At 42.7% G+C, this 15,516-nt stretch overlaps 1 protein-coding gene and 1 long non-coding RNA gene across 3 annotated transcripts in view; both read right to left on the bottom strand.

Moving 5' to 3' along the window:
* Positions 1-1,757, bottom strand: part of RAB3IP (RAB3A interacting protein) — a 32,492-nt gene extending 30,735 nt beyond the window's left edge. For both annotated transcript variants that reach the window (XM_054080423.1, XM_054080414.1), the window contains exon 1: positions 1,643-1,757. In XM_054080423.1, coding sequence (XP_053936398.1) covers positions 1,643-1,734 — 92 coding nt within the window. In that variant the 5' untranslated portion in view covers positions 1,735-1,757. The remainder of the gene's footprint in view (positions 1-1,642) is intronic.
* Positions 1,758-7,323: 5,566 nt separating this feature from the next.
* LOC128854184 (uncharacterized) lies at positions 7,324-15,507 on the bottom strand. Its single transcript, XR_008453154.1, has 3 exons — positions 15,163-15,507; positions 12,035-12,129; positions 7,324-7,427 (listed from the first exon to the last, which is right to left on the bottom strand). It is a non-coding gene; the product is annotated as an uncharacterized LOC128854184 (long non-coding RNA).
* Between the last annotated feature and the right edge of the window lie 9 nt (positions 15,508-15,516).

Raw genomic sequence — 15,516 nt, 5'->3', positions numbered from 1 at the left:
TAAAAGCATAATGAGAATGGTAAATTATTTATCCCTCCTTCCTCACTAGGTAACATTAACCAAGCACAGCAGAAGAATGTCTGCCATGAGACAAATACAGAAGGCCTGACTTCAGCCCTCCCCAGAACTCATTAAACAGATTTCTAATAAAAACAACAATAAAATATTAAAGCAACAAGACCTCAGGTTTTGCCCTATAGTTTACTGAGGAATACAAATATTTGAACAGATGGTAGCTGCCAATACATGCTTCTACACTGAATAACCTTACATCTGCTTCAAAAGAGAAGCTGATAATTTCAGTTACAGCAAAGCTGAAATAATTAATCTTCCACAGACATCTAGATCACTGGGTTTGAGACTTCCGAAGAACATGCTTACAAAAGAACAGGGTCAACAAATCAAGTGACCTAAAGCTCAGTACAATATCTGCAAAATAAACTAGACAATGCTGTCAAACTGATGAAGAGTCAGCACAACAAGCATCAAGGGTATCACCAAGGCTTTGGACCCTTTGTGTTCTCCTGCTTTCAGAGCCATGGAAATGAGTGGAACATCAGCACTCGGGCAGTGCAAATTACTGCACAGCTCATCACTTGTAATCAACTCGTAACCAGCATTTCCCTTTTGCACCTTAATTCTCCAATGTAACCGCATTATGAAATGAGGGTTAACTGAAATCCCAACTACTGCAGCTCACAAAGCTACTTACCAGCCACCAGGTATTAACCTCAATCTTGCTCTAAGACCCCTGAGCACCCAGAAGCGTCAGAGCAAGCGCAGCCCCGCAGAACAAACACTGTTGTGCAGCTCCAGGTGCCCCTGGGACCCGGCGGAGCGGGGGAAACCTGGGATCGAGAGGCTTGGGATCGAGAGGCACCAGCCCAGCCTCTCCTCGCAACCCCTTCTCTATCTGTCCTCTTTGGGTCGCCTTTCCCCACTGGCCTCGGAGAGGCCCCGCGACGGCTCCGTGTCCGCAGGAGCATCCGGCACATTCCGGGGCGAGCCCCGACAGCCGCTTTTTCATAGAATCACAGAATAGTTTGGGTTGGAAGGGACCTTAAAGCCCATCTAGTTCCAACCCCCCTGCCGTGGGCAGAGACACCTCCCACCAGACCAGGCTGCTCAAAGCCTCATCCAACGTGGCCTTGAACACCCCCAGGGAAGGGGCACCCATGGACAACCTGTTCCAGTGCCTCACCACCCTCACAGGAAAAAAATTCTTCCTGATATCTAATCTAAATCTCCTCTCTTTCAGCTTAAAACCATTCTCCCTCATCCTGTCCCTGCGCTCCCCAATGAGGAACCCCTCCCCAGCTTTCCCGTAGCCCCTTTCAGTACTGGGAGCCGCTCTGAGGTCTCTCCGAGCCTTCTCTTCTCCAGAATGAACAACCCACGCCCTCCCAGCCTGGCTTCGTACGGGAGGTTCTCCAGCCCTCGGATCACCCCCGTGGCCTCCTCTGGATCCGCTCCAGCAGCTCCGCGCCCTTCCCGCGCGAAGCAGAGAGGGACCATCACCCCCTTCCCCGCCGCTTTAGCCCGGGACACCGGTGGCTCCCAGAGCTTTCCCCGCTTCGGCTCGGACCGCGCACCTTCCCGGCAGCGCCGGTTTCCCCGTGGCTCCAACCCCGCCCCCCCGTACCTGCCGAGCCCAGCGAGAGCAACCGCGCCGCACCGCGTCCCCGCGGCCAACGCGGGGGGGGCGGGGCCGCTGGGCGGGGCCGCGCTGCGCATGCGCACCGAGGTGGGGGAGCAGGTGCGCGAGAGCCGCACCGCCCGCAGAGGGAGGGGGCAAGAGTATCGGCCTGAGGGGGGCGGAAGGGGGGCGCCTGGGGGGCGCCTGAGGGGGGCGGAAGGGGGGCATCTGAGGGCTTCTGCCTGCGGGGTGCGTGAGGGGACCCCGATCCCTGGGAACGCGAGGGGTTTCGGCCGCGGGGTGATTAAGGGGTGGCGCGTGAGGAGCAGTGATCTCAGGGCACAGGAGGGGTTCCGGGGAACGTGAGGGATCTCGGCCTTTGGGTGCCTGAGAGGGGCAGCTCCGGGGGTGTGAGAGGCCCCCGGCCCCAGGGGGCGTGAGGGGCCCCAGGGGGGTGTGAAGGGTCGCGGTGCCAAGGTGTGTGAAGGGCCCCGGTTCGCGGGGTGCTTAAGTGGTGGTGCGTGAGAAGCGGTGACCCCAAGGTACAGGAGGGGTCCCCGGCGTGCGTGAGAGGCCCCGATCGCAGTGTACGTAAGGGCTCCTGGCCTCGGGATGCCTGAGGAAGGCAACCCTGGCGTGGATGAGGGGCGCTGACCCCAGGGTACATGAGAAGCCCTGGCCGCAGTGTGCGTGAAAGGCCATGGCTGCAGGGTGCATGAGCGGTGGCGGGACACCCCACCTTCCTGCGGCCAGGTCAGAGGCTGTGCCATTTTGGAGGCAGCGTCCCATCCGAGGAGCTGAGGTGCAAGGCCAGCCAGTGTGGCCTCCTGTCAGTGGTGGGGTATCCTGGGCCTCCCTGTCTGGTCGCAAAACCACTAGTGACCCGACATAATTCCAAAGGACTGTCACAGGGAGGTTTTTCCTTCACACTGTTGGTAGGCAGCCACGCTGCCAGCAGCTGGCTTTCAGGGGCCAGAAGGTCTGGCAAGAGCAGGCCAGAGGCCACGCAGGTGGCTTACTTAGGCAGGACATGTGGGTCAGGGGCAGCCTCCATGCCTCCACCACAAGCAGGGCCAGGGCAGCCAATGGCAAGCACTCTGAACATGAAATAGTTGGATCATTTCTTTAGGACCTGGATGGAAAGATACTGGGGGCTCACAGCTGTCACAGCACAGGGCACAAGTACTGTCAGGCACTGTGTTTTGTGAGAAGGGTGGCTACAAATGGACAAACTGCAAAAGCTCATGGCTGCCAGAGATCACCCAACATTTATGTGCTGCCATTCATTGCCCAGAAGAGAGAGTTAAAACATTGCTTCTGTTCAAGGGCAGATGAGGACAGGACTATTAAAGTGTAAGTGTTTTGTTGCAGTGAAAAACACAAGGAAGTTAATAATTCTGTGTTTAATATTGCATAGTAACAAAGGCACAGGATTACACAATTACAAATGAGAAAATTAAATATATGCCAGATCATTATCCAGTGATTTTCATTGACGGGGCATGAACTGATCCAAATCAGGTTCTGAGCCTGTCTAATGCATGTAATAATTAAAGACTAAACTGTAATGAACAAGACTTGTGAAATAAGGCCACATATAGAGCTAAAATAAGGCTCAGCTGTTAAAAAGATGTGTTTTTCCAGCTCTACTAGTTTGTCTGATAAAGCGATACTACTGCCTTTCATCTTGGCTTGTCTATGTCCTTAAGCCATCATTACCACCACCCTGACACAGGTGTGGTAGGCTGGGACAATTTTCCAGCTTCTTAGAGGTTAACATGCAGCCTTCACTTCTTTCTTTTGAAGCCTTCATCTGTACTAGTTTGTGTTTCCTGTGACTTTAAAAGCAGTAGGCAAAATGTTGGAAAGCAACTATAAACAAGATTCCATTTTACCACTGGTCTGATTAGAGTGCAAAAAAATATTCTTCGAATAACAGCGGTCTTGGACAATGTGCTTTCCTCGTAGTGCAGCTCAACTGAACTGTGTGCTGCAATGATAAGGATCTTCAGCAAAAAACTAATATCAACAAGATCTCGTCTCATTAATCAGTTAAAGAATCTAGGCCACATTCCAGTTAATTATTGAAACTTTAATTGTCTTGACATCTTTCCACTGAATGTGAAAGTATCGTGTTTGGCTGGTCCTGCGGGACATAGCCACAAACAAATAATATTCTCTGTGGCACATTCACCATAGCATCCACCAAGCAAAACGTTTGTTGAGGGCAAAATGACATGGCAGAGAGTATGTCAAAAGATAAATGTATCAATGCCACCTAACATAAAGTAAATATATTACCTATAAATAGTAATATCTTCTAAATTTCTTTTCAGCATGTAAGTCTAAACTGACTATAATGGGGCTCATGCAGCAAAAATGGCTACCGAAAAGCACTGTCTACAGCTTTTCTGGAAGCGGTCTGAAAACCAAGCAGTGCAAAAAATGGAATATTCAACTAGCAGTATAATTTGAAATTTGTTGTGAAAAACCTCATAGAACAGAGATGGTCAGTTTGAAGAGCTCCTACATTTATTTAATTTGCTAATATTGACATGTAATAGAACGCAGGCAGTGCTTTCACAATAGAGATTTGCCAAAGCGGAAGATGCATCAGAATGATCATTAAAAACCTGATTGCAAAAGAGACATGACAAGTGGCATTGGAAGTTGAAAACAATGAATTAAGGCATAGTAAACTGACAGGAGTCTATAATTAGGATCTGTAATCCTATAGTTCTTAATCCTGTACAATGACTGTACTTGGCATGACAATCTGCTGTCTTAACCAGATTAGATGTCTTGCATTTCAAGAAATAAAAGCAATACCATTCCAAAGACATTTGACTGTGCTAAAATTAATCACCGACAGATTTATTTTGTCAAAGTACTCCTGTATTTTGCTGTATGTTATACTTTAAAAAAGTCAGGCAGCCACAAACCACAGAAAATATATTACTTGGTTAAAATTAAAAGTTCAAAGAATTTGGATTAAATCCAGAGACATAAATAACAGAAGAAGTTTTCTTGAAAAAAAAAGTATCATTTTAAAGTGGCCACAATAGTGGCCAAGTTAGCATGTTTACATGCTAACAACTGGCAGTCTTACTTGTGCAGCATCTGGTGCAAAATGTGGTAAATATCATTGTGAATGGTTCCTGCACTTCCCCCCGACTATTGCATCTGTCAAGTCCAACTTTACTTCTTTGTTTGCCTTAAACATTCGTCTGAGAGTTTGCGCCCTTGGTTTGTGTCACCAGGAGTAAGTGCTGCTCCCCCGGCCTTTGCCTGGCAGCGATGTCAGGGGAGGAGGTGCAGCAGTGGGCACTGCCCCCACCTCCCCACACCAACCTGGCTGCCCTGGAACGGCTGGACCCTCCTGAAGGAGCTTCTGCGCACACGTGGCAAGGCCAACCCTCACGTGCTGATGGGGTGCAGACAGGCCTGACAAAAGAACTTGCAAGGAGCCACACAGTACACGCACCCGTCACTCCAATCAGACCAGGCCTGGAAGAAGCTGCTGCTGGAGGTGCTGCTGGAGAGACCAAATGTTCCCAAGGAACTGTGGCTACCCATTGGAATGATGACCCCTTCCTTCCCTTTTCTTTTTTTAGCTCTCTTTCTTCTTTCCTTCCTGCTCTCTTTTATCTTACTGAGTTTTCTTGGCCAGTACCAGTGTGTGTCAGAACAAATCTGAATTACCCTGGCTGTGTTCAGGGATCAGATTGTAACCTGATGATACTGAGATCTGTTTTCTGCAACTTTGGGAAGTTGCCCCCCCTAATTTGGCTGTGCATCCGAGTTCTTTGGTCTGTTTTTTGTGGTTGAAACCAGAATAAATTTTGCTTTTTTTTTTTATTTCACCCTGAGAGTGACCTTGGCAGCATCTGGATCACCACACAGATAATTGAACTACCTTCTTCAACTGTGCAGGTTGAAAGTAGGCCCAAACATGAGTGCGTTGCTCATGGATCGGGGCATGACAGCATCTGTCTGTCCAGGACCATCCATCTGAGAGACTGCATCTTCAAATGTGGCTCTTCCCTTATAATTAATTGTTATAATCCACTGGACTGAAGAAGTCTTTTTCAGGGAAGGAAAAGCACAAAAGACAAAGGTGTTTCACAGAAGGTAGCCCCAAACCATGGCAGTCTTCTCTGTGGCAGGCAGCAATGGCTGCAGGACTTCAAAGAAGCCAAGTGCAGCATTTTTCTTTGATATGACTTTAATTAAAGTTTCTCATCTATACACACAAACACAAATGCCAGCTAATGAAATTTTCCCTCCTATAGGCTGGGAGGAATGAAAAAATGAGATGTTTGTTCTCTTAATAGAAGGTGTTTCAGTGTGTAGTAAGGGAGGATGTCTCAACAATTTCAAAGATAAACAAAGCAGATAAACATTGAAATCTCATTTTCTACTTGCCTGTGGTACTTTCTTCTATTACTTTTTTTTTTTACTATTGAATAAAATGTAATTATTACCTCCCTTTCAACGAATATGTCATAAAATAATAAACTCAAGCAGGCCAAAGGATGAATCTATTAACAGAAGTCACATATGCTTTGCAACCCCATAGACAGCACAGTGAAAAGAAACAGAGAATGATCCACTATGTACTAAAAAAGATGCAGAGACTGTAAATCTTATCTATTTTAGAGGAAATTTCTTTTCCTTCTAGTAGCTCAACTAAACCAGTGCTAGCAGTTTTGGGAACACAAGGGTATAAACAAGAATTCCGTAGTCAGACGTACTTCTTCAGCATTTAGTTAAGCATTTGGAAAGCGAATCTAATTGGTACATTGGCATAAATAGGCACCTAGCTTACGGGAATCCTAAAACTACAGCTCTTATCTTTTTGCTGCTTCTCTGCATCTCTGAAATGAGATGCTTTGCTTTAACAATTGGACATCCAAAATCATGGTTTGAATATGGTTTTCACATCAGTCTTCTACTGTCTTTCCAGTTGTTTAGGCTAGACAGCGTGTCCCTTCGTCTTTTATGTGATATCACAGGAGGGAGTTTCAAAAGCCTTACCAAAGTCTATCTATATCACATACATTGCTTCTTTCCTATTTGTCAAGGAATGATTTAATGCTGTGCTTAGATCACCTAACGAATCCATTGTAGCGTCAAAATCTCAAATGACTTCACAGTCCTTTTCTCTCTTAGACTTGGCAACACACTAAAGAGCTTAAAAAGATGTCTAAAAAGTGAATGCTCATTAAAGTCCTGTATTCTTTAATTCAAGGTCAAGGTTTGAATGCAAAACAATATTAATTGAAATAAATTCCTTTTATATGCAGCATATATCTATGCACAACCTGCAGAAGTCTTTGCACAATATACCAAGAATGGCAAATTCTTTATCATGTTAAAAAAAAAACAAAAACTTTTATATGACTACACAGAACACAGCCTAATCAAGGGAGACTCGAATAAAGAATATCAAGTGTCTATTAATTATTAAATGACAACTATTAAATGGCAAGGATTAAAAAGAAATTTCCCCTTTGAGCATATTAGTTTACAATTGTCCACTTTGACCATAAGACTGATTGTGCAGACAAGCCAGCCAACTATATATAAGCTGTTGCATGTAAAATTAATGCTTCTAGGTTTTTGAAGGTGATTATAACTGTAATTTAATACTAAGAGGAAGAAATAAAAAAAACTGAAATGGCCTTACCAGCTTATGTAAGGACTGACATGTGGTTTTGTTTATCTTTAGAATGAAGCCAGGGAAGGATCCAGAATGCAATTAAAAATAGTACAACATGTTCATCCGTAGCTGGAAGACAACAAGAGGTTCCAAACTTGAATTCAGAAATCAGAAAAGAAAAATACAAAATAAATTTTCACCTGAAAATTACCCCCCAAAAGCCAAGTAAACTTTTAGCCCTAGCAAATCTATAGTTAAAACTCAAGAATCTTTTTACCTGATTGAGACTACCTGATTTTTACCTGATGAGACTTCAAAAACAGCTCCAGCAAATACTCTGAATAATAACAGTAAAAAGCACAGGACGAGGATTCAGGAATCCTGTGTTTTATCCATAATTCTGCTTTGAACCTGGGTACCCCCTGTGCTTTAATTTATCCATCTCTAAACTGAAACTCATGAGGCTTCTTCCATATGTTGTCATGTGATAAAATTTAAATAATCATTTTCTCAAAGTGCTTCATTCTTTCAGACTGAAGGAACTATGAAAATGGAAAAAATTACAGATTTGTCTATATTTTTGCTCAATAACAGTCACGTCTGCCAATTAGTGCTATGTTCTGTTCTGCGAGGTAGAGCTGGTCTTATGGAAAAGTTTTTGCAGGTCCCAATCACTTCCCTGTGTATTAAAAATGTTATTTTATTTATGGAATTGTAGAATCATTTAGGTTGGAAAAGACGTTTAAGATCATCAAGTCCAATTAATGTCCACTGCCTCCCAGTTTAGAGTGGCCTTTTCTTCTCCTTGTCTCCTGAGCTGCCGTGCTCACGGTGTCAATGCTCCGCAAGCTCAGCACAGCAGAGTCGTTTCTGAAAAGTAACCCAAATCCTTTACTGGGTTGCCTGGATGGTAAAAAATGCTGAAGCGGTATTAAAACCAGAGCAGTCTGAGTTCCACAAAAGAGAGGGATTACTCTGTTACCCCTCACAAAGTAACCTTAAAAGTGACAGCCCCCAGGACCCTTGTCTCCACTAGAATTTACGCTTGTGTTACCTTGATTGGAAGTGTGCCTGCACTCACCGTGTCAGGAAATGAGTTCCCTCACCTCACTAGAACAGTCAAAACATGGATTTGCCCAGAGGAGTGTGAAGGATGAACTCCCTGACTCACACTATTTGATGCCCATGTGTGCTCTGGGCCATGTGCTGGCTCAGCAGCGACAAGATGAACGCAGGATTTGTTTCGTCCATTCCTGGCTCACAGACTAAACCTCATGTCCAGGGCAGCGATATAACTTTCGATTTTGAACCAAGGTAAACAAACACCGTGTTGTGCATATTTTGCAAAAGCTACCAAGGCTGTTTAGGCAATTTTTAAGTGAAAAGCTGCAGAAAGCAGAGAATAAGTGTTCGTTGCAATTCAGGTGGAAAAGATTTGGCTTGTCTGTAGAAAAAGTAAAGGCTGCTCTTTTTCATGTTTGGTTCACTAAACTCACCATTCTTTTTTCCTGGATGCTACTCCTTTTTATACTCTTTTTTTTTTTTTTTTTTTTTTTTCCCCTCTGGCTAAACAATATCTGTAAAGTGAACAAATGAATGTCTGAGGAAATATGCAAGGCAGAAAAGACAGAACTGGCTTTAATACCGGACTGGCAGAACCAGATGTGTCACAAAGTAAGGTCCTCATTTTTATCCTTTTCATGTGTGTATCAAATACTCTTTGTAATAACAGTAAGTGTTATGAGGGGGTTTTTTGAAGTAAAGCTGTCTAGATAAGAAAAAAAAGAACTTATTTAAGTTATTCCCTTTACAAAAAGAAATTGATGGTGGTCAGCCATCCTGATGTAATCATTTTTTATGCACAAATTCTAATAATCCTAATCTCACAAGCAGAACAACAACAACTATTCTAAGTCCTTTCCAGACAACACTTAGCTCAAAAGAACTTGCCTTTTCTAAACACTTTCTCCTGCAAATCTTTTCTGTCTGTTCTTAGTCTCCTTCTTGTTCTTTGAATCCCTTCTGTCTCATCTTTCCCTTTCTCTCATACAAGCAGATACTGCCACAAATCTCTCTGCCCGAGATATGATTCAAGAAAATCCTTCATCCTTACAGATCCAGTTGCATTTGGTGGTAACATGTCTCTACCTTTTGGTTTTGAGCCCCTGTTAATTTGAATACAGGTGATGAAGAGTATAGTTTCTCCCATCAGTTGCAACATGGTTTAATCACACTTCTAGCGGTGCTGTATACAGCAAGTTGCACCATCAGTCATTACTGCACAGTGTTATTCTCTTAAAACATTGCACTAATCTGGATCATCATTCTTACAGGTGTTTTTTCATACACACAAATCAAATACATTCATCCAGATAATTCCTTTTAAAAAGTAAGCAAAGCTGTCCTTGTTAATTATTAAGTGGGAAAACCAGAATTATTTGGCTGGACTGTTATATGTATTCTCCATTTTTATGTTTTATTGTTATTTTTTTTGTTATTGTTGTTGTCATTGTTAATATTCTTACATTTCCATGCAGGAAAAAAGTGTTCATTTGCTCCTTTCAGACATGTAACACTGCTCGCTGAAAACCTAACCTCTTAAACCATGAAGAACCTGAGTTTATGATGCTTCCAGTGATATCTCAAAACCCTTGACTGAGAACACAAACATGCCTGTTCTACAAAGACACATTATTAACTCTAATACAAATAAACACTTTTGATATTGTTGTAAAAGAAACACTCCAATGTGAGAAAAGATCCCTCTTTCTCAAATCTAACACCCTAAGAAGTGCAGAAGACATTAATTCACATTATAAGGCACAGGCTTTTTATCCACCATCAATATTTTTTAATTTCCACAACAATGCAAAATTCTGTTAGTATAACTTGTTCATTAAAAAAGTAAATAAACTACAGTTTTGCAGCCTCCTGCATGTACAAAAGGATGATTATGCAAATGGCTGTGCAATCAACAGTATTTTTAGGAAAGGAAGGAAATTATCTAATATAAAATGTTTGATATTTTGAAAGAAGTTTTGAAACCCTGATCATCTTGTGAAGCAGAACGACACTGACTTCAGAAGAGACATTCCATAAAGCAAAATAAAGCACCTCTCTTTCTGTGATTGCCCTTTTGACCATTTAGCTCTCACTTAATCTGAAGCTACGTTAGTATATATTCATTTAACCACCCAGCCCATCTCAGATGAACAAGATAAGTAACACTTTGGAGAGGCAAGTTTTGAGTCAAGAGAAAGCTTTCCCAATCAATCCAGGCTTTCGCTTGTCAACCCAGTTCCTGGACAACCTATTCCTGGTTGTTTTGTTGATCCTGTCTGCTGTCTGACAAGTCCCGCACTGTGACATCAATTTGCTTCTGTGTGTCTGTGCCTTCCAGCAATAAAAGGATTGTTGAGGCTGATAACAGTCACAGTAATAATAATATTTCTAATACCAAACTCAGAAGTAATGCATAATAAATTATGTTTATTTCATTACAAGGAAGTTGCAAAGCAAAGTGTTTCTGAATATGGTCTTACAGTACTTGGAGAATTAATCTGTTGGGGCAGCAGGCTTTATCCTGCAGACAAATTCATTTGTAATCCTCTGAAGTATTCTACCATGTGACTTGCAGAGATAAAAGAGCCTCCTTTAAAGTATATTTCCACAACACACACTGAGTGATGCTAAGTACAGTGGTATCTCTCCCACTAGATTAAGTTTTAATTATTGCAATTTCTCTCGTGAAAGAGACTGTAAGATATCACAGCAGTTCTCTACACATTCATTCTATGGGCAAAGGACATTTTATGTTAATTTACTCATTTGCTTAAGACAGGAATTCCAGCAGCAAGTGACAGCAAGTAGAAAAACGAAGCAAAATTCAATGTATTCTCATCTGAGAAAATCTGACAGCAGCTTCTCTAATACTGCCCTCTTCCCAACACTTTAATTATTCACATATTTTCAATAAGAAGATTCTTCCATGTTGTTCAGACCACACTTTAGCCTAGTTATTGTGGCATATTGGCATTATGTGTTGTCATTACAGATTCTGACATGTTTGCTTGAAGTTTCGCTAACACACAATATGAGTGAGTGTCTCTTCCAGAAACCTTCAAGAATCAATAGGCACTAAAATTGAGAAGAAAAAAGGAGCAGGAAGCACAAATAAATCAAATAACTGGTATTTAATGGATTTCTACCATCTGCTGCACTGTGCTCTCTCGTTAAACACCCTTGGATGATATTAGCAGAAACCTGTGTAGTTACATGGCACTAAAATGTTTCTGTCTTTGTGTAATTTATATGTGCCCAAAGCACATCAAGAGAACATGAATGCAAAATAACACCATTAGCAGTGATCATTAGCAAAGCTGTATATGCAGAGAAGGTTCCGAAAACTATTTTTGTAGATGTAACATCTCAAATTCTTGTCTACTCTGTAAACTCGTAAAGCAAAAGATCCTTTTTAGCGCTTATTTCATAATGAGGCAACAACATTTGCTAAGGATGTCCATCAGGAAAACTCAGAAAAAGGACAAGAAGTGGTAAAATTAAACTAGTGATTGCAAATGTGAAATACTATTTTACACAGCTTACAAATCCATCATTTTTGGTTACCTTTTAAGAACAAATAATATCTGCATGCTATCTGCAATACGATGCCTGTTAAAGACAATTGCACGTGATAAGAAAGCTGGGAAAGTCTTAATAAATTATTACTTACTTACTTATCATGGCTTGAAGATAGCTTCGTTTGGATTAACCATCTGCAATAAGACTCCATACAGATTTTAAAGGCCTTCCAAGATTTGCAAAACCATTTCTTCAATACAAAGGTGAAAAAAAATATCGGTTTACAGTTTAAAGAGCACTGGAATTATAGCAACAGTTTGAAGGTCCTTAGTCATTATTATGAGATTTTAAGAGTTTGCTATAAAACCTCATTTGCTGCAGTGGGCCCAGTGGGCTAATAAATGGTCATGACCACCCATACATCTTATGTGGAAAGAGTCACATAGCAGAGGAAAGACAATAAAAGTCTGAATGGAATTTTTTCTTATTTCTTTTTCCTTCCTTCATTTATTTATTTATTTCCTCTATAAATTTTATGCATCAGCTGCCTATTAGCCAGCTAAGCAGCTGACACCCTGTGTTTCTCCATTAAAAAATGTCTTAAAGTGCTAGGAGATTATTGAGATTGCCTAAGTGGCTCTTTGTAGCATAGATGGACTCATTCAACAAATTTGGCAGAAAGACAGGGTGATGAGAAAACATGAGGGATGAGTTCCAGTTCATAATAACAGGTCACAAACTACAGGTCTGCCTGTTCTTCAGAGTCTGCTCTGGGAACAAGCTCACTCTTTGACAGAGCAGTCTTTACTATACCAGCTTGGAAGAAATAATCAGAATTATGTTTTCAATTCTTTCTATGAACCTCTGGGCACTAGGCCAGGCTAGTTCCTTAACAAGACATACAACGCTCCGAAAAACCTCCATCCCTTTTCCTGTCAAATTGCCCAAGGCTGCCTTGCCCAGCTAATGCCTACTGGCTCAAAACAGCATCCCTATCCCCATCTCGTTGAAAGCTCATCGGCAATGAACAGCACGCAGCGATGGGGATTTATTGCTAGGCAAGTTGGAGAAAGGCTGCATGAAAGAGCCCTGCTCTAGGGGGTGATTTGCTGCAAGGAATCAACCCCACCCAACCTCAGCTGGTCACTGCCCCTACCTGGGAAAAGGCTGGGAGATAAGCAATGTCTGTGAAACAGCTCCCTTCATCTCTCTGCCTGCCAGCTCCATCTCTTCTCCCCAAAGAGGCCTTTGGGCACCCTGCTTCCACTGCCACCCTGGCCATGTTGCCTCTGACCACTGGAATGTGGTGGCCAATAATGGGTGGGAGGGGGATAATGATGTGGGACAGTTGTGCCCAGAGTGTCTCCATCCCCAATGCTGTAACATCCCTGTGAAACTGCAGCCCAGTGGTGGAGGGGCAGAGGAAGAGGCACCACAGACCTCCCTTTGTTCTGATGCTTCCCTACAGCTCTGCTTAGCTGTGTGCTCACTGCAGTGATGTCCTGCACGACCTCCTTGCCATCAGCCCTCTCAAAGCTCCAGCAGGCACTTCTTATACAGCAGAACTGTCGTGGTCATGCCAAGATCACCCAGAAGTAAAGCAGCGTGACTGTCATTAACCAATGTTTTCTCAGTCCTTAGCCTTAACTGACACTTCTGTCAGAGATTGGGAAAAGCATTTACTGCTGTTTTCTTCCTCCTGAGTCCCCATCTTTATCCTTGCCTCTAAAGCACCAAGCAGCTTCTAATGTCATAAGAAAAAAAATTTCTTTGCAAAGCTCTGTAGCTAGTCCTTGCTGAATCACAGACGTTGTAATGGCTTTCACAGCCCTTCCGTAATAAATAAGCTTTTGAAGCCCACCACCAATGTGTTGTTAATGTCATGGATTCAAAATACCAATATAAAGCTAAACTGAAGAGCTGAATCAAAATGTAACACAGCCTTAAAATTTATAGTAAAAGACTCCAGTCACTCACGCTAACGAAAAATTGGCATCAGCTAGAAATGATAGCAAGTTTATTAACTGGGAACATTGCAGTAGCAGTCACGATCTACCACTCTCCCTTTCTCCCACATTCAGGTGAGTCCAAGCAACCTATGGGTCTGAACAGCTTAAAATGGGAGGACCATTAGCTGCAGAAGCATGTGCCCAGACAAGTCAAGGGGTGTTGTGTAGCCACGTAGCCACACAGGGGTCTACACCACTCAAGTTTGCTTCTCTTGGAGATGCGGGAAATGGAGAAGAAGAGATAAAAATATTGCCTGTCTCTGGGAAAAATCCAGCAAGGACTTAGGGGCACCCTAGTAATAAAAAAATTAGTATTTTCTATGAAATCAGTCAAAATGGAGCTACATGGCTAGAAACACGTATCTATTTCTGCCTCTGAACACATAGGAGCTCTAAATCTTGTGTCTTCTGCAGAACAGCTCAGCGCTAGTGGAGCATTCTCAGCTGCTTCAAGCTACAGGAAGACTAAAAAACTGCCAGGAAAACCACCTGATACCCACTGTCTGACACACAGAGGTGCTCTTATTTGCTTCTCAGCGAGACCAGTGAACAACTATGCTCAGCAAAATAAAGTAGCTTAGGTCTAAATAATTATTTTACCTGTGACCTTAAAATATTTCTGTTGTTAGGAGTTTTCCTTGCAGAGGGCAGTGACTGTAATAGGATCAGGCAGTATGTTTCTTCGTGCCAAGTCACTGAATGTTAAAACGATTTGTCATCTTTTGCCACAGGGCACTGCCTGACACACACATGCCACAGTCTAATGTCTTGCCTGCTTTGACATCAAAGTGACTTCCTTCTGCCATTGCCAGTGAGAAGAAAGGCAACCAGTGGCAGCAACAGATTTTCTTTCCAAGAGAGTTTTAATTAAATACATGAGTTCAAATAGCTTAATGGAACTAAGGCGGGGGATATCCTTTCATCATAAAGTGTATTAAATCTATAAAGCTTGCTTACTCTCTCCCCCTGTATTTTTTTTTTTATTTATTTCACAGTCACATTATTTCATTCTCTGTAGAGATTTATGGCAACATTATGTGACATCTCCTGGGTTTTCACAGTCTATCACCTTTTACAGCTCTCTCTTAATGCTATGGGTTATAAAAGACTGGGTTAATCTCATTTTACAAAGGGGAAGGGGAAAGATTCTCCAGTCACAGAAAGGTTTTTACATACTGAAAGGTACTATCATGAATAGGTTCATTGAGTCTGATGGGACATTTGGTAACAGCAACTCTGCCTGTTTGGAGGGATGGGTAATTTCTGCAGCATACCTTGAAGCCTTGCTTTCCCAATTTGGATCAGCAGCATAGCACAAGTGTGCTCCAGGATGAGATCAAGGTGCAGTTGAGGCACATTCCCAAGTTTGGTGGGGTTGCCTCCAGTCTTCCCATTCAGATGCAGTGAGCACTATTCATCAATGCGTCTTTGCAGGGCTCACTCAGCAACCGTCACTCTTTTCAAGAGAAGTCTCAGAGAAAAATGCTCCCTTCTTGTCCATTCTGTTTCGGGGACAGGAAATAAAGTGTAGAAAACTGGAGGTGCTAGACAAACTATCACAAGATTCTTCATTCAAATGAAAGGGGTCCTTCCTATGGCAAGTGGGGTTATAATTATAGACTAGGAAA

This window comes from Cuculus canorus, chromosome 1 (assembly GCF_017976375.1).
Source record: "Cuculus canorus isolate bCucCan1 chromosome 1, bCucCan1.pri, whole genome shotgun sequence".
NCBI lineage: Eukaryota > Metazoa > Chordata > Aves > Cuculiformes > Cuculidae > Cuculus > Cuculus canorus.
This window is presented reverse-complemented; position numbering and strand designations above follow the sequence as displayed.